Genomic DNA, 24,761 nt, shown 5'->3' with positions numbered 1-24,761 from the left:
TGTTGAATCAACGCCGGTCCAGTCTCTGATATTTCTAAGCCATGAAATCTGGCGCCTACCGGGACCCCGTTTTCCTTCAATCTTACCCTGGATGATCAGTTGCGCGAGGCGGTACTTTTCGTTTCTCATTATGTGTCCCAGGTAGCTAACTTTTCTGACTTTAATGATTTTTAGCAGTTCCCTACCTGTACCTATTCTCCTCAGAGAATCTTCGTTGGTGGTGTGGGTTGTCCAAGGTATTTTCAAGATTCTTCTATAAAGCCAGAGTTCAAAGGCTTCTAACTTGTTCATCAGTGTTGTGTTGAGTGTCCAGGCCTCCGTTCCATACAAAAGTATTGACCACACATAGCAATGCACTATTATCATTATTAAATTATATTTAGGGGCCCGAAAATTGTGTAGTGCCTCGGGCCTGACTTGAAGTAAAATGGGCTCTGTATATAAAGTCAATGTGGAATACTACAGCAAAAATGGTACAAGAAAAATATTTTACGGAATACGGCATAACAATCGATCCTTCCACATATATATCTTTCGAATGTGCAAGATTGGCTAGAGGTACCAAGCGGAGGCAGCTTCAGAGTGTTCAAGAAAAAAGATAACTCAGTTCAAAAGCATTATCCAGCGAAAAACTATTAAAAATCATCCAAAACTACGACGAGGAAACCCCCGATGAAGCACAAAAAGAGTTTTTTCACCTTTGCTCATTTGAACTTGCTTGGAGAGGCAATGAGGCCGTAAACTGCAAGATTCACTTTATCCAGAAGGAATTTGATGTTATGGGAGAATTTACAGACCGAATTGCATACAACAGAATTTTTTCCAAAACAAATCAAGGCGGTTCGAAAAGTTTGGCAAGCAGCAAATGGCAGTTAGATTATTTTTGAAATTAATGGAAAAAAGGAGACCAAAGATTTTATCAGACAGACTTTTTCTTACCGTTTACCCCAACTGGAAGAATGGATCTTGATTCAAAAACTGTCCACTTGGATCAACATCTTATCTAAGTGGACAAATTATCAGCTGAAAAAATTGGAGTAGACACAAAAAACCATAAAATAACAAACCATTCTCATCGATCTTCAGCTGTGTCAGCCTTGTTTAAGCAAGGTGTTTCTGAACAGGAGTTCATTAAATTAACGGGTCACTCAAATGCAAGCCTTCTAAAACCATATCTGCAGCTATTTCAGTCACCACCAGAAGTTAATCGAAAATCTCAGAACAACAAATGAAGCTGGACCTTCTACTTCCCAACAGCTACAGGTCAATAATACACAAAATAATGCTTTGGTAGTAAAGAATGGGCAAACTACTATAGCTTATAATAATTATACAGTTAATATTGTTAACAAATACATAAAGATTATGGTTCGTGGATATGGTGAATTAATTGTCTCGTGAAATAGTCTTGTCGAATATCATTCGAGAGAAATTTCTTTAACGGCAAAATTTTCTTCTGTTTTTATTAAAGTTTGCAGCGTTTTGGTAATGTTCGCTTATGAAATTTTGATAAAATCACTCGACTGACATCTCGTGTAGTCGAGAAAATGAAGCATTTTGTTTTTTAGCTCCTGATCCTTCAAAAGCCAAGCTTGCAGTTGCATGTTCTAAGGCGTTTATTTGGGCAGGAAGTATTGACAAAAGCCAACCAATTATCAAGAAAATTATGGACGCTTATTTTAAGAGCACCAACAATAAAAAAGCAATAGAAGATATTAAAAAGATATTGGATGAATATAAAAAGCAAATCGGAGATTCCGGCAAAAATATGTATAAATGTATGAATGATTTGGACATAGGCGATAGATTTGACGTGCAGGTAAAGAATAATAATATCCAATAACTAATTTTATGCTTGTTAGATTCTACCTAAATTTTCATAGGTTTATAAATCTGGAATAAATAAATAGTATAGGTACTGTGCAACGAGCATTATGATGCGATGATGGTCACTATGATGCGAGTATGAGGGATACGTCACGAACCGCGTAGCGACTAATGTCGTATAGAATACGAGCATCATAATGACAATTAAATGCGAGTTGTATAAAAAGATTAAATTTTTAAATTTGTCAGTTTGTTTAAATATTGTGAACTGTCAAAGCGTATATGTCATTTGATTCGACATTGCGTATTGCGCATGTGCCTCTTTCGATACAGAACGTCATCTATTGGTACTTCCCTGCACAAAGGAAGGTAGCAGAAATCATATTAATTCATAAACAGGGAAAACAGCCAAGTGAACCTAGCTCCTATCGACCAATCAGTTTACTACCAGTCTTGTCAAAAATAATGGAAAAGTTACTGATGAAGAGACTGATGGAAACTCTCGCAACAAAAAGCTTAATCCCAGACTATAAATTTGGGTTTCATCAGAAACACTCGACAATAGAACAAGTGCATCGTGTTGTTAACACAATCATCAAAGCATTCGAAGATAAAGGTTACTGTGAATCAGCTTTTTTGGATGTCAGCAAAGCCTTTGACAAGGTGTGGCATGAGGGACTCCTTTATAAATTAAAAACGCAGCTACCAACAACAATATATTTGATTATAAAATCCTACTTAGAAGAACGATACTACAGAGTCAGATATAAAAATGAAGTAACTAAACTACGCATCATCAAAACAGGAGTCCCACAAGGAAGTGTCTTAGGCCCAGTCTTATACCTACTCTTCACGGCTGATCTGCCATGTACTGATGACACAGTCACCTCTACCTTTGCTGATGACACAGCCATATTAGCAGTAAACAGAAATCCTGAAGTAGCAGCGATAACACTACAAACCAGTCTCAACAATATAGCAACGTGGGCAAAGAAATGGCGAATTACAATAAATGAAAGTAAATATGCACACATAACATTCACAAAATGCCATGGTGAAACGCCAAGCATCACATTCAACAATGAACGAATACCTAAAACAGATAGCGTAAAATATTTGGGGATACACCTGGACAAACATCTAACCTGGCGTACCCACATATAGAAAAAAAGAAAGCAGCTGGATACTAAATGGAAAAGCAGTACTGGCTCCTTGGCAGAAAATCACAATTATCATTGCGGAACAAATTACTAGCTTACAATACCGTTCTCAAACCAGTATGGACCTATGGAATCCAGTTATGGGGAACAGCATCTAAATCGAACATTGCTATCATCGAGAGATTCCAGTCAAAAGCCTTGCGCAGTATAGTAGACGCTCCCTGGTTCGTAACAAACCGAGACATTTATAATGATTTAGAGATGCCAACGGTTACTGCAGTGACTAAACAGCTTAGCACAAACTACCTAAGACGCTTAGAGCAACATCCAAATACACTGGCAATTAATCTGCTTGACTCGTGAAGAGACCCGAAGGCTGAAAATAAGAACACCCTTGGATCTACCATTCTAACAGCAATAATTGTACATATGAAATTAATTTTAAATTGTGATAATTTTATTTTATTTTTTAATATCGATGTAATAATGTAAAGTTACAAATTTTTATTGTTTTTAACATAAATGTAAGAAAGTAAAAGTGCATACAGAGAGTGGATCATTGGACAAACTCTCTCTCACGACATTGTACCAATCAACATGTATGCTTATTGTTATTATATGATGTAACAGATTGCAAAATAAACATTAAACAAAAAAAGATCTATTGGTTAAAAATCTGTATTATAATGAAGCAGGTATATATGATACAGGTATTGATATTAAAGTATGAGAGTAGAAAAACCATTTAATATTGTTACAGCACTTAGGGGATTAACCAAACACTCTTGGGAGTGTGATGTAAAGTGTGTGGTAAAAATTAGGCCAAAATTGGTATAAGAGACATAAAATAATATTCCTTAAAAGGAAACACTAATTTTATTTTAGTGCAGGTACACTTCTTGTAGCGCTGTTGTAGCATACGCATGGTGCAAGTGTTTGAATAAATTCGTTATTTCGTAAGGCAGCGATTTTAAGGAAAAATCCTGAAACATATGGATTTTTATTTTTGAATTATGATTTTTTGACATATATATCATATTAGTGACGTCATACATTTAAGCGTGATGGTCGTGTCATACATTTATGCGTGTGAATTGGGGTCGTGTGCTAGCTCATTTGAAAGGTTATTCACTTCTCTATTCAGCAATATAAACATTGACATACTTATTAGGGTGTCCAAGAAAAATTATTTTGAATTAAATTTATTGACACAAAAAAAAGAATGTTGTATGTAATTTATTTAATTCAAAATACATTCTACCGCTCTCAGAAAACAGAAAAAAAGTTTAGTTCATAAATAAACATCTCGATACCTAAACTCCAAAACCTCTCAACTGTTTTTGTTCGTTTTTCCTATTTTGGTCTTTATGTATACAGAGTGGGCCAAATAAAAGGAGCCACCCCGATATTTGTCAGTATTTATTGGATTTTAAGAAAATAAAAAAACAGGTCAATTTTTGATCTAAGGGGGACACATTTTTACAGTACAAACATCTGTCATTTGTCAACTCCCTCCCTTCCACTTCCCCCACCCCTTATTTTTAAATAGGGAATAGGGGGCGTGTGCTAGCTCATTTGAAAGGTTATTCAATTCTCTATTCAGTAATATCAACATTGACATAAAAATTTATACAGGGTGTCCAAGAAAAATTATTTTAAATTAAATTAATTGACACAAAAAGAAGAATGTATGTAATTTATTTAACTCAGAATACATTCTACTGCTGATAAAAAACAGAAAACAATGTTTATTTGATAAATAAACACTGTTGCTTAAATTCAATATTCAACCTACCAAGTGGCAGATGGGTGGAAGCTTGAACATTAAAATTAAGCAAAAAGCAGTGTCTATTTATCAAAAAACATTTTTTTCTGCTTTCTGTCAGCAGTGGAATGTGTTCTGAGTTAAATAAATTACATACATTCTTCTTTTTGTGTCAATTAATTTAATTCAAAATAATTTTTCTTGGACACCCTGTATACATTTTTAAGTCGATGTTGATATGACTGAATAGAGAATTGAATAACCTTTCAAATGAGCTAGCACACGACCCCTATTCCCTATTTAAAAATAAGGGGTGGGGGAAGTGGAAGGGAGGGAGTTGACAAATGACAGATGTTTGTATCGTAAAAATGTGTCCCCCTTAGATCAAAAATTGACCTGTTTTTTTATTTTCTTAAAATCTAATAAATATTGCCAAATATCGGGGTGGCTCCTTTTATTTGGCCCACTCTGTATAATAGGTGCGTTCGCGGGTAACTGTCGGCCACAAATTGTTAGCAAATCGCATGCGCATTTTAAAATAATATAAATAATATCGTTAATAGATAAATATACAAGGTATTTTAACCTAGTACAATTTAATAATTAGTTATTAATATCATAGGCGTAATGAGGGGGTGGTTTTGGGGGTATAACCCCCCTTTTGGAAGTACTTTGAGCTCTATAAACTTAACACCATTATTATTCCATACCTCAAAAGAGACCTTCAAGTAGATGTACCCCCCCTTAGGATTATCCTGGTTACACCTCTGATTAATATTAATTAAAAGGAAATATACCTTGTTTATTTATCTTTTAACGGTATTATTTATATTAGGTGAGGTTAGGATTTGCCAACGACAAAATAGTCGCCGACAGGTACCAGCGAACGCTCTTAATATAATATATTATAAAGACCAAAATACGAAAACCGAACAAAACCATTTAAGAGGTTTTGGAGTTTAGGTATCGATTTCTTTTCGCTTAAATTCAATGTTCTAACTGCCAAGAGGCAGATGGGTGGCAGATTGAACATTAAAATTAAGCGTAAAGTAATGTTTATTTATAAAAACATACTCTGGGTTAATTAGCAAAATACAAGGAAAAGTTATTTACCAGCAATTTTATTGCTGGAATCAAATCTTATTATTGTATGTATTAATAATATAGGTATGCAAAGTCCGCAGATAGTGTGCTACTTTTTTTATAAACAAAATGGCGCCCGAAAATCGTGTTTTTTTTCAATATTTGCTCTGTAACTCCAAAGATTTTAGCTTTACACCAAAATAAAAATTCACCGCAATTAAATTCTGCATAGAAACGTGTTTTTCCCGATTCACTTCGACGAAAACTTTCCCCTGAAAAAGCGGGTTTTTCCAACAAAATCTTTAATTTTCAACTAAAACTTTAGATAAGTAATTGTTAATCAATAATTAAATAACTTGGTAATTATAATTCCAGAAGCCGATGGAAATTGAATAAAAAGTTTAGCAACAATTGAATTGTAAATTAAAAATTTACGGTCGCTATAATAACGACAATAATTATGATGCATAAGAATAACTATGATTTTTTTATAAAAAGACACTATACCTATCTAATGTACTTTACAGAATTGAAATTGGACTATTTAGGCGGCCTCAGGAATATTTTAAAATTATAAACAATTATTTGGCTTATAAACAAATAGAATATCTCGGGAAATATTAAACTAAATTAAATTGTAAAAACGTTATTCGAAAAACAGCGGCAGGATGCTTCTTTTAAAAGAAAAAATGTTTAATTATGACGAGTGGTTCCTGAGATACAACCGTTCAAAGTTGACCGGAATTTACGCCAAAGATATAAACAACAGGATCATAGTTTTTAAACCATCACCTTGTTATTTTTGTCCTCTCTCTCCACACCCATTTTCATATCTTTGAAATACTCATAATATATATTATTATAATAAAAACTATCGATAATACGTGTGAAAATTGCCAAAAATAGCAAAATTCCAATCAAAAATTAGGTTGGAGAAAATGTAACCCTCAAAGTTCAAAATCGGTACACGTTAAAAAAATGCATTTTCTCGGCTTCCCATGGAGCAATTTCGTTCATTCTTTTTTTGTTGCCTAATAACTCGAGTAGAGCCATCGAACTAACGCATTATTAAATGTCAAACTTGCTTTTGTTTTGTTATAATAGATTACTTTATTTATAAGAACAAAAAACTACATATTTTTTCCAGTTTTAGGCTTTTTTTTAGATAAACTTACTACAAATGTACCTTTTAAAGTTAAAAACATAAATATTCTCATTTGAAAGCTGTATAATTATTTAAACAATTTTTATTTAAACAAATTAAAATTTTGTGTTATAATAAATAAATTAATTTATTATAACAAAACAAAAGCGAGTTTGACATTTAATAATGCGTTAGTTCGATGGCTCTACTCGAGTTACTGGGAAACAAAAAAAGAATGAAGGAAATTGCTCAATGGGAAGCCGGGAAAATGCATTTTTTTAACTTATACCGATTTTGAACTTTGAGGGTTACATTTTCTCCAACCTAATTTTTGATTGGAATTTTGCTATTTTTGGCAATTTTCAAACGTATTCTCGATAGTTTTTATTATAATAATATATGTTATGAGTATTTTAAGGATATGAAAATTGGTGTAGAGAAAGAGAACAAAAAGAAAAAGGTGATGGTTTGAAAATTATGATCCTATTGTTTATATCTTTGGCGTAAATTCCGGTCAACTTTGACCGATTGTATCTCAGGAACCACTCATCATAATTAAACGTTTTTCTTTGAAAAGAAGCATCCTGCCACTGCTTTTCGAATACCGTTTTTACAATTTAATTTTGTTTAACATTTTTCGAGATATTCTATTTGTTTATAATCCAAAACATTGTTTATAATTTTAAAATATTCCTGAGGCCGTTTAAATAGACCAATTTCAATTATGTTAAGTACATTAGATAGGTATAGTGTCTTTTTATGAAAAAATCATAGTTATTCTTATACATCGTAATGATTGTCGTTATTATAGCGACCGTAAATTTTTAAGTAACAATTCAATTGTTGCTAAACTGTTCATTAAATTTCCATCGGCTTCTGGAATTATAATCTATACGAAAAGGGCTTTTACATTACCAAGATATTTAATTACTGAGTAACAACTACTTATCTAAAAGTTTAGTTGAAAATTAAAGATTTTGTTGAAAAAACCCGCTTTTTCCGGGGAAAGTTTTCGTCGAAGTAAATTGGAAAAAATACGACTCTATGCAGAATTTAATTTCGGTGAATTTTTATTCGAGTGTTTTTGGTGTAAAGTTAAAATCTTTGGAGTTATAGAGCAAAAATTGAAAAAACAGGATTTTCGGGCGCCATTTTGTTTATAAAAAAAGTAGCACACTATCTGCGGACTTTGCATACCTATATTATTAATATATAAAATCATAAGATTCGATTCCAGCAATAAAATTGCTGGTAAATAACTTTTCCCAAAAATGGCCTATTCTCAGATAATCAGCCCAGACTAACAATAGTTTTTCTGTTTTCTGATAGCAGTACAATATATTTTGAATTAAATAAATTACATACATTATTCTTTTTGTGTCAATTAATTTAATTTAAATTTTTTTCTTGGACACCCTGTATAAATAATTATGTTAACGTTTATATTACTAAATAAAGAATTGAACAACCTTTCAAACCAACTAGCACACGACCCCCATTTTTCATTTAAAAAAATCATCGATTACGTCATCACGCCCAGATGGATGACGTCATTTCTTCTTCTTCTTCTTCAAGTGCCATCTCTGCGACGGAGGTCGGCAATCATCATAGCTATTCGGATTTTGGACACGGCTGCTCTGAAAAGTTCATTTCATTTGATATACATACATACATCCATACCATTCTCTCAGTTTGCGCATCCACGATATTCGGCGCCTCCCTATGTTTCTTTTTTCTTGAATCTTTTCCTATTCTGTTTACCAGAATAACGTTACTAGTATGATATAATATGTCAAGAACTAAAAATTAATTTAAAAATAAAAATCGACCTGTTTCAGGATTTTTCCTTAAAGTCGCTGGCTTACGAAATAACGAATTTATTATAAACATTGGCACCATACTGTACATATATTTATGTTATAGCGATAACTTTTTTCTGAAGCTGTTTTATTTTGGCATCTTAATACAATTTACTACTTTTATTTGAGTTTAATTTGATGTTTTAATTTCCACTTCGGAAATCGTTTTCAAAAGACAAAACATTAATAAATTAAAAAAAAATTGTGTTTGTTATTTGGTTAAATTCTTAGAAGAACGAATTCTTCTAATAATTTAATTTTATCTGACGCATTTATATAATTGCATATCTTAAAGGAATATTCCTGTGGTCATTACAACCACGTGGGAGAGTACATAATATTGTGTTTCTCTGGGTCAAATCCACGAATATTTTGAACATTATACCATGTTAAAAACATTATGTAACAAATTTTAAACATCTTAACATTTAAAGGGTTTTTAACCAAAACAGTTTGGTGGTTCAAGCATGTACAGTATTGGATTTTAACACTGATGATGAGTTTAGTCATCCAAAAACGTTCTGCTACGTGATGTCATACGTTTATTCTGCCATAACACAGCCAAATGATGGCAAAGCAGCAGGTCCCGATAATATGCAAGCAGAACTACTCAAACTACTGGACAACGAATCAATAGCAATAATCACACAGAGATATTCAACAACATAATACAACTCTGGAGAAATATCAACAGAATGGCCGAAGTCTGAGTTTATTGCACTTCCAAAAAAAACAGGAGCCAAAAATTGTGAAGAATACCGTACGATAAGCCTGATGAGATATCTCCTAAAATTGTTCCTAAAGGTTCCACACGAGAATTTACAATCTATGTGAAAGTCAAATTTCGCCCAACCAGTTCAGGTTCATAAATGCTGTTGGTACGAGGGAGGATTTGTTTTCAATACAAGTCTTATTCCAGAGATGCCGATACGTCAATTCCGACGTATACGCTTGTCTGGTTGATTACGAGAAAGCGTTTGATCGAGTACAACACGCCAAGATGATGCAAATACTAAAAGAAGCAAGAATTAACAACCAAGATATGAAAATAATTAGAAACCTTTACTGGAATCAGACTGCAAACCTCAGAGTTGACGCTGAACACACCGAATATGTGAAACTCATGCGTGGAGTGAGGCAAGGCTGCATTTTGTCCCCCCTAATTTTCAATCTTCACTCTGAAAGAATATTTATCAAAGCTTTGCACGAAACTGAAAAAAGTATTTTACTAAACGGGTACCGGCTAAATGACATCAGGTATGCAGATGACACCATAGTATCTACGGACAACCTTGAAGACCTACAAGTCCTCATGAGCAAAATCACGTATTACAGTCAAAAATATGAACTCAATGTAAACGTAAAAAAGAGAAAGCTTATGATCAAGCTTATAAAAAGATAACAGAAGGTCAACTCTACATCAACCAAACCCCTGTAGAAAGAGTAAGGCACTACAACTACCTCGGCACCATAATAAATGAAGAATGACTCAACAACCAAGAGATAAGAGCGCGCATCATATGGGGACCTTTTTCAAGAGCCACAACCTTTCTCTTGGTATGAAAGTAAGAATGCTGAGATGTAGGGATGCGGTTTTTGACAAAACACCGGTTTTCGGTTATACCGGTTTTTTTGCTTACGATTTAACCTGGCGTATAACCGACTAAAAAACCGGTTTTTCGAAAAACCGGTTTTCGGTTTTTTTAATCCAATAGGTTACGATGTCACATTTACAAAATACATCTTTCAAATGGGATTTAAAAAAAAATATCAACATAAATATTTTACTTTAAAATAAATTGGATAATATTACATCTCTGTAATACTTTTAACACGTTTGCATATTTGTATAATAGGTACATTTTAACTCATTTAATACTTCCTGTTATGGGTGTATCGTTTTGAAAACGTAGGGAAAACCTTAAAGATTCGTATTCGTAATCGGTAATTCGATATTCATAGTCAGAACATTATTTTTGGTAATCAGAAAAAGTCATTCACTCACTTTCAATGTCAAGAGTCAAGTGTGAAAAATATATGATGTTTGCGTCTACTTCAACCAGATCACTTCTTATGTAAATATTATGATTACAAATACCTTTTCAACGAAATATTATAATAAAACTTTCTGGCTGATGAGAGTTTGCACTTTTAGTTTGCTTCTGTATTTATAAAATAAAATTTGAATTATGGTTTTGTTTGGAATAATTAGTTGAGAATAATAATTATGAGTGGAATCCAAAAGAATACCTAACCTAATCCTAATCACTGTAAAAACCTAATAACCGGTTTTTACTTTAAAAGAAAAAACCGGTTAGAACCGGGACAAAAAACAACCGATAAAACCGGTTATTGAGAAGTAAAAAACCGGTTTTAGGTTAAAACCGGTAGGTTTATCCCATCCCTACTTAGATGCTACGTCTTCTCTGTTCTTTTTTATGGTGTTGGATCGTGGACCTTGAACAAACATACGTGCCGAAAACTGGAAGCATTTGAGGTGTGGCTGTATCGAAGAATGCTTAAAATCCCATGGAGTGATCGGGTCACAAATGAGGAGGTCCTTAGAAGAATGGGGAAGAACCGAGAAGTACTAACCACCATCAAATCTCGAAAATTGGAATACTTTGGACACATTATGCGAAATGAATCCAAATATGCCCTCCTACAAGCCATCCTACAAGGAAAAATATTTGGAAAGCGAGGTCCAGGAAGAAAAGAACATCCTGGTTAAAGAACCTCAGAACCTGGTTCAACACAACATCTGTGCAGCTTTTCCGCGTTGCTGCAGATAAAGTGAAGATTACCATGATAAACGCCAACATTCGTCACGGATAGTCACATCAAGAAGAATGTGATGTAACTCTTTTTTTGGGACATATACATTTTACAAAGGAATTTAGTATTTTTGTGATATATGGTATACTAGTCCAGAGAAACAAGATTTTTCCCGTGACACATCCCCCTCTAGGCCGAAACCAAATATTTTTTGAGTAGTATGGACATCTATATTAATAACCTATACGTTTCCTGCAGTAGATTTTGATGATATACATAGATATAAACAAATGAAGGTCAAAAAACGGTAAATTTTCGCTTTTTTCGTCTATAACCAAAAAGTTAAGCATTTTAAACAAATTTGAGAGTAAGAAACTCATAAATCATCTAAAAAATTTCAATAAGGCGTTCGCTGAATATGTCTATCCTTATTGGTTGCTTAGAAAATTGCAAAATAAATCATAAATTTTGAGTTTTTATAAATATTCATAACTTATGTAAAAATTAACTTAGAACCTTCTTATTACACGAATTGCTGAGACTTCTGGTGCTTAAATTATATTTTAAATTTCAAAGCAATTGGTCCAATAGTTTAAAAGTTATTTAATTTGTTTTTCCCAAATTCATTTTCTTGCAACACGTTAAGTCAGAAAATGATGAGGTTACAGTAAGATTTCTGACAGTTTATGGAAGAAGAACATACATACTATTGACTTAATTAAAAAAAATGACAAAAAGTAATTTTAAACAGTGTAAAATTATTTTGCAAAAACACGTCGATTTTTTGCTTACTTATAAACAATTAGAATAACTTTTTAACCGTTACCCGTAGAAAAATTATTTTTTCATATTTGGAAAAACTGAATTTTTATACACATTTAGAAAGAAAAACAGTTGTCCTAGGACAATTAGGAACGAAGTTAACCCCCCCTTTTTTTAATTTACATGTTTTTGCAAAATAATTTTGCAGTATTTAGAATTATTTCTTGTCATTTTTTTTTAATTAAATTAGTAGTATAAATCTTCTTCTTTCATAAACTATCCAAAGTATTAGGGCCGGTTGTTCGAACGCTAATCAAGAAGTTGATTATAATCAATCATTTATTGTAATCAATTTTCTTGATGGGAATCAAATCGCGACATGAAAAATACGTGTAAAACACTAATCAGTTATTGATTGTAGGTAAAACAGTAATTAAAATATAGCCGCAGCTCTTAAATTATTAAAAATTGCTTATTATTATTATTGATTTGTAAGTAAAAACAAGAAATTAACATCAGAAAGAGTTTAATTATGTTTTATTTTAAATTAAAACCAAAATAATAAAATAAATCAGTCAACATAACCTCAAAATGCGACATCTGTCAGAAGTACGCTTAATCAAATATGATTGTAATTAAATACTTGATAATGATCAGTTTTGATTAGCGTTCGAACAACCGGCCCTAAGTGTAACTTCATCATTTTCTGACTTATAGCGTTGCAAAAAAAATAATTTGGGATAAACAAATTAAATACCTTTTAAACTATTTAACCAATTGCTTTGAAATTTAGGGTATGATTTAAACACCAGATGTCTCAGCATTCCGTATAATAAGAATGTTCTAAGTTAATTTTTACATAAGTTATGAATATTTATAAAAACTCAAAATTTATGAATTATTTTGCAATTTTCTAAGCAACCAATAAGGATGGACATATTCAGCGAACGCCATATTGAAGTTTTTTATACGATTTATGAGATTCTCACTTTCAAATTTGTTTAAAATACTTAACTTTTTGGTTATAGACGAAAAAAGCGAAAATTTACCGTTTTTTGATCTTCATTTGTTTATAACTATTTATATCATCAACATTGGCTGCAGGAAACATATATACCTCGTCCAATTTACTTACCGTTGCACGTCATCCGCGCCATAGCCTCTGACACGATACCAACACGAAATATTTAGGCGGTGGGTGTGTTCTTTTTTAGAATCAAAATGATTCTAAAGGGGAACACATCTACCGCCTAGATATTTCGTGTTGGTATCGTGTCACAGGCTATGGCGCTAATGACGTGCAACGGTAAGTAAATTGGACGAGGTATAGGTTATTAATATAAATGTTCCTACTACTCAAAAAATTTGGTTTCGGCCTGGAGGGGGCTGTGTCACCAACATTATATTTTTTTCCTTATTTCTCTGAACTAATACATCCAGCTAAAGGAAATTATTTTCCTCGTGAATTTTTGTATATATTTTGATATCTTTGTATTCACCTCGTGAATTCCTCGCTTTGCGAATACTTAGTCTTAAGTAATACGGATTACCTTCAGTAATCTGTAATTAGTACCGTTTCTCATTATGTGTCCGAGATATTCTAACTTTCTCCTTTTAATTGTGTACTTACATCACCTCTCTTTCTTTTCCCATTCTTCGTAGTACGGTCTCGTTGGTTATCTTGTCCGTCTATGATATGCTTACGATTCGCCTGTACAGCGTCATCTCGAAGGCTTTAAGTTTTTTATCCATCGCTTCAGTGAGTTTCCAGAATTCAACTCCGTCAGTGGCGACTCGTGACTTTTTCTGAAGTGTTACCAAAACCAGATGCAAAAAATCTAATTTAAGAAAATGAAGATATGGCTAAATGTATATATACACTCACCGGCACAAAATTCCGCCACCCAAAATTTTTGATTAAGTTTGACAATCTATAACTTTATTATTTGTACTTCGATTTTCAAGACTCTAGCACGAGTTTGTAGTTACCTGTATTGATGGCAATTGCTATTATTCCGTTAACAAAATTTTTTTGCTTAGATGGCATTATACGGGAATGAATGTAAGCGTTGTTTTTTCTCCTAACTTTAAAAATTCTGTGGAAAAATTGGAGGGCTGATTTTGTTTCATACCCTTTTTGTATTATCCTGGAGGTATCACTAAGGTCTTGTTGTTTGAATTATCTGAATATCTCTTTTCTCGTAAGAGCTGTAATTAAAAACACTGCTTTGAAGGTTTATTTAATTAAAAATATCAAACGCACTAAAATTAACAAAACAAAACAAATTTAACAAGAAAACAAAACAATTCAATAGCGGTTATGTCCACCTCTTGCAGCAACGACTGCTCGCAATCTGTTTAGCATCTAATAAAGATGTGTTTTCCTTGCTTGGGGAATAGCCCGATATTCCTCTACAAGGGCCATAAATGTACCAACTTTTCTGGAGGCTTAGGATGACGGCAGATAGCTTTTTTATTCATCCCATAAATGCTCAATATGATTGAGATCTGGGCTGCATGCGGGCCTTTCTAATCTTATCAATCCAACCTCAATTTTTATTCAATCAGTGTTTTTATTTACAAAAAATGGTACAGCTCTTACAAGAAAAAAGATATTCGGATAATTCAAAAAACAAAATGTTGGTAATGCCTCCGGGAAAGTATGACAGGACTATGAAACAAAATCAGCTATTCCATTTTCCCACAGAATTTTTTAAAATTAGGAGAAAATACAACGCTTCATTTCACCCCTGTACAATGACATGCAAGCAAAAATTTTTGTTACCGGAATAATACTAAACAATACGAATACATGTACCTACAAATTGGTGTAAGAATCTTGAAAATCGGAGCACAAATAATAAAGTTATAAATTGTCAAACTTAATCAAAAATTTTGGGTGGCGGAATTTTGTGCCGGTGAGTGTAGCTTCAATAATATCAATTTGTATATGACTTGAAACTCTCGAAAAAACAGATGTTTCTAGATGTTGACAAAATTTTTGATCTTTTTTGGCAATTAATGTTAACAATTCCCCGTAACTCCCTCGAGTGTCAGAGTCGTCGCACTCAAAATGATCACGAAACGCTAGTTCTTGTTTGGCCCAAAAACATACAGTATCTCTTATAAGTGTGCTAAGGATATACCATATACCTATCTATTTTTGAACAAACTCATTATGTTTAGCAATATTTGCTTTAAAAGCTTGGTTAAGAGAAATTTTGATTTTTGTTTTGCCAAACTGAATCAAATTGGGTATACATCTTACATGTAGGTAACGGAGAAATTTCATGTCTCCTTTTTAAAAATTTAACACCATTTAAATCGTGAACCTGGTCCACCCATTTTTCTATAGAAACCAGAAGACATGCCCAACAATACAGTATATTTTTCTTGCAACGATAATATAACCAAGGATTTTCACTGTATCAACTAAATTTAAAATATCGAACTACTTTTGTTGATTCCTTTTTTAAATTGTTTAAAATAGGTCTTTAATTTTTAATAATCTCATTTTTTTCTTCAAAATTATACAAGGAGAATTACTTTTCAAGTAGTTGATAGATTAAGAAGCGACACTCATCTATGGTTAACTGCACGCACCCTTGTTATAGGTACTGTCACCAATTTTAAATTTGGTAACAGCCCTATTGATACACAGAGCGCTTATGCCGTCGCTTCTTCAAAAATTTCAGTCACTACCCGGTCCCGAGTAGGGATGGCGGTTTTTGACAAAACACCGGTTTTCGGTTATACCGTTTTTTTGCTTGCGGTTTAACCTGGCGGTTATAACCGGCCAAAAAAACCGGTTTTTGGAAAAACCGGTTTTCGGTTTTTTAATCCAATAGGTTACAAAGTTGCATTTACAATACACTTTAGTTTGCGATAATCCATTAGACTCGATACCAATATGATCAAAATTAGTACATACTATCGAAAGTCGAAAGAACATGTCTGTATAACTTTTAACACGTTTGTATATTAGTATATTTGTAGAATAGATACATTTTAACTCATTTAACACTTCCTGTATGAGTGTATCGTTTTGAAAACGTAGCGAAATTCTTGGAGATTCATATTCGTAATCAGTAATTCGATATTCATAGTCAGAGCATTATTTTTGGTAATCAAAAAAAGTCATTCACCCACTTTCAATGTCAAGAGTTAAGTGTGAAAAATAGATGATGTTTTGATAAAATTTGAATTATGGTTTTGTTTGGAATAATTATTTGAGAATAATAATTATGATTGGTATCCAAAATAATACTTACCCTAATCCTAATCACCGTAAAAACCTAATAACCGGTTTTTACTTTAAAAAGAAAAAACCGGTTATAACCGGGACAAAAACAACCGGTAAAACCGGTTATTGCGAAGTAAAAAAACCGGTTTTAGGTTTAAACCGGTAGGTTTTCCCATCCCTAGTCCCGAGCGCCAGTGTGCGTATATAACCATTGTCACCAGAAATGAGTCTGGTAACAGAGTATAATAAAGTGCAACGGAGTCACATAAACTCGCCAATATTTTCGTGTCTACGAGTAGTTGGCTATTCGTGTCTACGAGTAGGTTTTTCCCATCCCTAGTCCCGAGCGCCAGTGTGCGTATATAACCATTGTCACCAGAAATGAGTCTGGTAACAGAGTATAATAAAGTGCAACGGAGTCACATAAACTCGCCAATATTTTCGTGTCTACGAGTAGTTGGCTATTTAGTGAGATATTTACTGAGTTAGGTACTATTACCACATAATATAATAATATATTTCTATTGGTAAAAATATTGGTAAATAGAATTATTCATCGTCATAAAATATTTATTTGCAAGATTTTTAACTGTTACCAATGGTAACAGTGGTTACATGGACGCTTCGCCAGTGAACTCCGTTGTATAATATTGAGAAGATATAAGATTGCAGTAGCCTTACTTTTACCTCTAGATTAAAGCGGCGGCTTTTATAAAGTTTGCAGTTTGGCCATGTTGTTGAATGCGCTCCTAGCTTTCTCTATTATACATTTTACTTCTTATGAGTGATACCATGGTTCGTTTACTTCGTTCGTTCTAAGTACAAATAATGAAAAAACTAAAAGTGCGAATTTAGTCATGAGATTTGGTATTGGGGGTTAGAATAATATTTGTATCAACTTTTTCACACAACTTTATCCTATATCTCTAACGCGAAGCAAAATATCGAAAATTTACCCTGTTTGTGGAGTCGCAATAGGCTGCGTTTAAAATTTAAATTGCAGCTGAGTCACTTAAAAAATGTGAATGGTCAACCTGTATGACTGTGCAAAACTTCAAATCTGTATGTATTTTGATAGCCAAAATATATAGCTGTCTTCATCTGAAATACGACACACTGTATATATGTCATTTCCTTTTGTAAATAATTTGGTTGTTTCTTTTTTCCCAATATTTTTTTTTCATTAATCGTACAATTTGTCCTGCTCTACTACTTCTCTTGATTAACGTACCAATTGATAAAATATGTTAAGGAGATCGCTCATGTTGAATAACTGTCCTATTGATATTTTTTCAGTTATTATACCCATATAAAGTTAGAAGAACAATATTTTTCATGGAAATCAGTTTACAAGCGTAACAAGAAACACTAGTCTAGTAAAATAAAATTACACTACATGTAAATCAAAACGTAGAGTCGTACAGGTTGGAACAAATTTTCGTACGTATCCAAATCATACAAGGCAAGGGGATCATTGTTTAAATAATTAAAAAGTGGACATTTTTGCAAAAAAAAAAATACTTTTTTAACTGTTGAGTTCATTTATTTACTAATCAAGGTATATAGGACCATTTTCTGCAAAGTTGAAGGGTAAATCTTTCACATAAGACTTACTAAATTAAATTTGACCCCTATTTATTTAAATAATTATACATACAACTTTAACAACAAATTTGCATAAAAATATTTTTAGCGTTTTAAATAAGCACTATAAAATATCTTATTTTACCGGAAATGCTATGTTATAAGTATTATTAAAAAAAAATTGGTCCAAAAATATTTAATATTTTTTGAGATATTGAATTTGTTTATTAAATATTACAATATGATATATTCAATTAAATTTCCCCCTAAAATGGCATTTGAAAATTATTCAAATTTGTTTATAATTTGTTTTTTTTTTAATAATGTCGCGTGGATTAAATGTTTTGAAATGCCGTTTCGATAATTGGATTCCTGGGAATTTTTCACTAATTAACAAATTTTTTTGTCTTTTTTTCCTCTTATTTTTTTTTTCTTGGAGTTATATCACTACGGGCCCTTTTAGGGTTAAGTTTCATTAAGAATGTCGAATCTCTAAGTTGTAGATTCTAGACCTAAAAATATTAAGATTGGTCTAAAATCACTTAAATAAAATGTGGCTACTTACTGAGTTACAGGGTGTTTTAATTAAAAATTTAAAAAATATTTTTACCAAGTACTTTCAAACTATTTGACGTATTCTTATCATACTGGACAGAAAGTGTGGGTACTATACAGTCTACTAAATTGTGATAAATAAAAGTTTCTAGCTACTACCAGAGGCGTACGACAGGGGATAGTTAATGGTTGACCCTTCCCAAATTCTATGCCACTGAGGGAATTACTATTTCAGCAAAATTTTTCGATTCTCCAATACTTTCTATGTAAATAATGTACTCTTTACTGGTAACGATTAAGTCATTAGTTTTCGAGATATTGGACGTTAAAAATGAAACGGCATAGTTATTTTGATTCATTCATCCATTCATTCATTTTAAACTTCCAATATCTCTCAAACTGATGACTTTATCGATACCAATAAAGTTATTTACATACAAAGTATTGGAGAATCGAAAAATTTCGCTAAAATAGTAATTCACTTAGTGGCGTAGAATTTGGGAAGGGTCAATCATTCACTATCCCCTGTCGTACGCCTCTGGCACTAACTAGAAACGTTTATTAGTCACAATTTAGTAGGGTGTATAATAGCCACACTTTCTGCCAAGTATGATAAGGATACGTCAAATAGTTTTAAAGTACTTGGTAACAATAATTTTTAAATTTTTAAATAAAACACCATGTAACTCAGTAAGTAGCCACATTTTATTTAAGAGGTTTTAGTTAAATCTTAATATTTTTAGGTTTAGAATCTACAACTTAGAGATTCGACATTCTTAATAAAATTTAACCCTAAAAGGGTCCGTAGTAATATAACTCCAAGAAAAAAAAAGAAGAAAAAAAGCGACAAAAAATTTTTTTTAATTAGTAAAACATTCCCAGGAATCCAATTATCGAAACGGCATTTCAAAACACTTAATCCCCGCGACGTTATTAAAAAAACAAATTATAAACAAATTTTAATAATTTTCAAATACCATTTTAGGGGGAGTTTAATTGATAGTCCTGTCGCCAGGGGGGGTACAACGGCCTCCTTAATTCAGATGGACTTACCCAAGCTTTTTCATGTATTTTGACCCGTAGAATACGATTTTTTTGGGTAACAGTTGATCCGGATGTCGATAAGATTGTTATAGACAAAGAACTTGAGGAATTACATAACAGCGATTTCTAGCAAAACAAAATTTTTTTTGTATTTTTTTGGGTCATTCTAAGCAAAAAATGTTCTGGCAAGTTTTTTCGTAGGATGCACAGTTTTCGAGATAAACGCGGTTGAACTTCCAAAAAATCGAAAAATTGCAATTTTTGAACTAGAATAACTTTTGATTAAAATATAAAATAGCAATTCTGCTTACTGCATTTGAAAATTCAAGTCAAATTCTATCGGTTTTGATTATTTGCATTGCTAAAAATTAATTTTTTTATTCTTAAACAAAGCTATAAACAGTAATAAACACCTAGTGCGTGAGTGATGTTTTCAATGATTTCTCATTTAAAAGCGAATAAGTAGGTAGAGTAGGTACTAGTGCAAGCGAGGCAATATCTACGTACGATGTATTAAAACGCATGTATTAGGTACGGGAAACACTATGTGTTTATAGCTTTGTTTGACAAGAAAAAAATAAATTTTTAGCAATGAAAATAATCAAAACCGATAAAATTTAACTTGAACTTTCAAATACGGTAAGCAGAATTGCTATTTTATATTTAAATCAAAAGTTATTCGGGTTCAAAAATTGCAATTTTTCGATTTTTTGAAATTTGAACAGCGGTTATCTCGAAAACTATGAACCGTACGAAAAAACTTGTAAAAACATTTTTTGCTTAGAATGACCCAAAAAATACGAAAAAATGTTTTGTTTTGCGAGAAATCGCTGTTATGTAATTCCTCAAGTTCTTTGTTTATAACAATCTTATCGACATCCGGATCAACTGTTACCCAAAAAATTCGTGTTCTACGGGTCAAAATACATAAAAAAAACTTGGGTAAGTCCATCTGAATAAAGGAGGCCGTTGTACCCCCTCTGGCGACAGGACTATGAAATTTGAATTAATCAATACATTTATCGAAAATATACATAAAAAATAAAAATAATGAGATCTTAAGCAGGTCAATATTTCTTTGGCTACAACCGCGTTTTTGAAATTGAAAATATAGTAACATTTAATAAACAAATTCAGTATCTCAAAAAATATTAAATAATTTTCGACCAATTTTCTTTGCTTAATACTGGTAGCATAGCGCAACTTAGTCTGTAAAATAAGATATTTTATAGTGCTTATTTAAAACGCTAAAAATAATTTTTTGCAAATTTGTTTTTAAAGATTTATATACAATTATTTAAATAAATAGGGGGTCAAATTTAATTTAGTAAGTGTTGTGTGAAAGATTTACCCTTCAAATTTGCAGAAAAAAATCCCATAGACCTTCATTAATAAGTGAATTACCTCAGTAGCTAAAAACGTCATATTTTTGCAAAAATGACCCCTTTTTAATTATTTAAACAATGATCACCTTGTATGATTTGGATACTTTCTTGAAATTATCTTTTGTACTCACCTAAACTTTGATATAAAATTTGTTTTAACCTGTACGAATTTACATTTTGACTTTTTTTATTTTATTAGGCTACACGGCTACATTTAGGACAGTACACTAACCACGCGCGAAAAAATTTTTCCCCATAGCTTTCATTTTATAAAAAATCGCAAATGTCTGCTCTGGTTTTATTATTATCCAGTTGTGTAACATATTTACTAATTTAATCAATATATCAATTCGGTCTATTATTTACAAAATGTTGTTGAAATTCCAGATACAAATGTTTCGGCCAATCCCCAATATCGCTAGGAAAAGAGTTATTGACATTGTCGTTTTCTAAAAGAGATGACGGAGATGTGCTTGTTACAGGTGAAGTCGATTGAAAATCAACAGTGGAGTCATCATTTACACAGGCCTACAGTTTTTTTGGTGCCAAAGTGTTTAGAGCTGATTTTAGGTATATTTGGAGTGCTGATTCCGAATATGGCTTTCGTTTTGCGCTATCAGCTCTAGTTTTCAAGATAACGTAGGTCATGCCAGCTTTTATGCATTAAAATACGAATATGCTGATATGGATATACTAAGGTGAAATAGAAACCACACAATTAAAAAATACGTATATTATAAGCCATTTCATCATCATCATCCAGACCTTTGCGTCCACTGCTGGACATAGGCCTTCCTCATTTTTGTCCATTGCGCTCCATTTTCAGCACTTAGCATCCAATTTCTTGAGATCGTCAGTCCAAAGAGTAGGGGGTCTTCCTCTACTACTTTTGTCTAATCTCGGCCTCCACTCAAGTAATCTCTTCGTCCACCTCCCATCACTGATTCGGGCGACGTACCCGGCCCAGTTCCATTTCAGGGTGACAAATTCGGGAAATTACATCGGTAACTCATGTTCTCAGTCTTAAGTCTTAATTTCCAACTCGGTCACAAAGCGATATACTCAGCATTGACCTTTCCATTTTCCTCTGAGCTATTTGCAGCATTTTACAAGTTGTAGCTGACAATGTCAAAGTTTCGGCACCATAAGTCACCACAGGCAACACACATTGGTCACATGTTTTACGTTTTAAAGAGATTGATACATATATCGCTTTTAAAGATGTCTTTGAGTTTTTCATAGGCTGCCCATGCTAGGTTTATTCTTCTTCGTAGTTCGCATGTTGGGTTATCACTTGTGATCTTTATTTCGTGTCCAAGGTATATGTATTTTTCCTCTAGCTCTACTTCGTTGTCTCCAATATTGATATTTCCGCTAGGTAATAGGTTTGTCATGAATTTTGTTTTGGAGATGTTTATTTGAAGACCTGCACTGGCACACAGTAACTGAAGTTCATGTAGCATTGCACATATCTCCTTGAGGTTGTCAGAGAACAAAACTATGTCGTCTGCGAATTAAGCCATTTAACTACAATAAAACCCTTTCTACAATGAAACAGATATACAATTAATTTTCAGAAAAAAACTACTAACAAAATAGAAAAAAACTTTACTTGACGTAACGAAAGTTTCGCTTGCGTGATTTCCTGGAATGAACTTTTAAACAGTCTCTTCAAATCTTTCTTGGTGAGGTCTAAACAGTCTCTTTCTTGGTGAAGTCTCTCACCTTGCTCCTCACTTGTGTCACCTAAGTTTTCAGGGAAACGGTCCAGCTGGCTGTGAAGATAGTTGACTTTGATGCTCATATTCCATCCAAGTGATTGTAAGTTATTCAGTAAACGGTTTACCAGCTCAGCATTGTTTTCACTTTTGTGATTTCCCAAAAAAATTTTCATAATGTCCACAAATGAAAGCCGAGCTTTTTTCTCTACCTTATTCTTTGACCCCACAAAAGCCGGATCCTTTGTAAGAAGTCTGATATGTGGTCCATCAAAGATTACGGCTTTAAGTTTTTCCATACTTATCTGGGCCAGCTTCCTTCCTATGTAGGCGAAGCATGGTCCATGGGCTATGAGCCATTATTAGGTGGAGGCTGAATGCGTTTACAAGTGGTAAATGTATCATTTTGAAAGTTTAAAAATACTCTCCAAGCTGTTTTATTTCCTTATAAAATAGTAATGTAATGACATTAAAGTAGATATTATTTCTTGCATAAATAAGGCATAAAACAGTGAGAACAACAAACATATACTGAGGAATAAGTTTAATTAACAATGTATATTAATTTGAATAGCATATTATTCATTATCTCAAATATTAAAACTCGTAATTTCGGAATTTGCCATATCCATAAAACTAGAGCCGATACAAGAAAACAAAATCCATATTTCGATTTATCGCCCCTAATATAGTAAAAATCAGCGTAAAGATTCACGGCACCAAAACAATTTTTTTTTCTGTAGGCCTGTGTTATCATTTCATGTTCGTAAAATGAAAGAATTTTAAAAATTTATTTTGTTATTGCAATAATTTTTTTTTCTGATGATCTTTCTGGGCCTCATTAAAATGCCGGCCTGAGGCAGGTGCCTCACGGGCTTAGTGGTAAAATAGACTCCGATTACAATTTAGTTAGTTATTTATAAAATAGAGTTTAATTAATTTTTAATTTATTTTTAGAATTTTGGAGAGTGTAGGAAAACTTTTACCAATGAAGATATAACGAAACTCCTAATTCCAATAGTATTGAAAGATCTAAAAACATCTAGTAAAATCAAGAACGATATCAAAAATGCTATAATCGGAAAATATGAATGTAACGATCCTGAGAATACGCAAAAACCCGAATGCCTTCTACCAGCAAAATATGAAACATGTTGCGCTTCTGCATAATAATAATCTGGTAGTAATCCTAATTAAATAATTACAATCCAGTGTAGACTATTTCTTATTTTAGTACTAAAAACTCATTTGTGTTTACTTACGCGGATAAATCTTTCCTGGCATCATGCAGAAGTATTTGAAACTATTGTACTAATAGAGGTGCATGTGTAAGTTGTGTAATACTAGTCCACAGTACACCGTCCTTTTTCAAAAATGATTACAAAAGTCTTAAAAATGGTTTTAATTGCTTCGTTTGAAAAATCTATAATAACATAATATAGCAAAAGTTAAGCTAGGCAAAGAAATCTCGTCAGGGTTTGAAGTGAATAAGGGTCCTAAACAGGGCTGCTGTCTATCGCCGACACTATTTAAAATATATTTAGAGCAAGTTTTGAAATCCTGGAAAAGGAAATGTAAGAATATGGGTATACCGCTAAATGATGATAACATGCTATACACTCTATGTTTTGCGGATGATCAGATTCTTATGGCCCAGGATTATCACGATATTGAATATATGACCCGAAAAATCATAGAAGAGTACCGGAACTGGGGTTTAGAAGTGAATACCAAGAAAACGGAATATATGTGCGTTGGAGGTATACAGCAGGATCTAGCGTTGGAAAATGAAATAACTATTAATCACTGTCAGGAATATAAATACTTGGGTCTTAAAATTACACAAGATGGAACGTT

General features: G+C 32.6%; 1 protein-coding gene across 1 annotated transcript; it reads left to right on the top strand.

Moving 5' to 3' along the window:
* Positions 1 to 1,564: 1,564 nt before the first annotated feature.
* LOC114328975 (uncharacterized) lies at positions 1,565 to 24,115 on the top strand. Its single transcript, XM_050647878.1, has 2 exons — positions 1,565 to 1,819; positions 23,862 to 24,115. Exons 1-2 carry the CDS (start codon positions 1,667 to 1,669, stop codon positions 24,072 to 24,074), a joined length of 366 nt encoding a protein of 121 aa, XP_050503835.1. The 5' UTR covers positions 1,565 to 1,666; the 3' UTR covers positions 24,075 to 24,115.
* Positions 24,116 to 24,761: the final 646 nt, after the last annotated feature.

The sequence above is a fragment of the Diabrotica virgifera genome, chromosome 3 (genome assembly GCF_917563875.1).
Source record: "Diabrotica virgifera virgifera chromosome 3, PGI_DIABVI_V3a".
Classification (NCBI taxonomy): Eukaryota; Metazoa; Arthropoda; class Insecta; order Coleoptera; family Chrysomelidae; genus Diabrotica; species Diabrotica virgifera.
Note: the sequence above shows the minus strand (reverse complement) of the source record. Positions and strands in the feature narration are given on the sequence as shown.

Excerpts from the sequence above, each read along its gene's own strand:
- LOC114328975 (XM_050647878.1), top strand. The coding sequence starts at position 1,667 with ATGGACGCTTATTTTAAGAGCACCAACAATAAAAAAGCAATAGAAGAT. Across the intron at positions 1,820-23,861 it reads GCGATAGATTTGACGTGCAG|AATTTTGGAGAGTGTAGGAA; the intron begins GTAAAGAATAAT and ends ATTTATTTTTAG.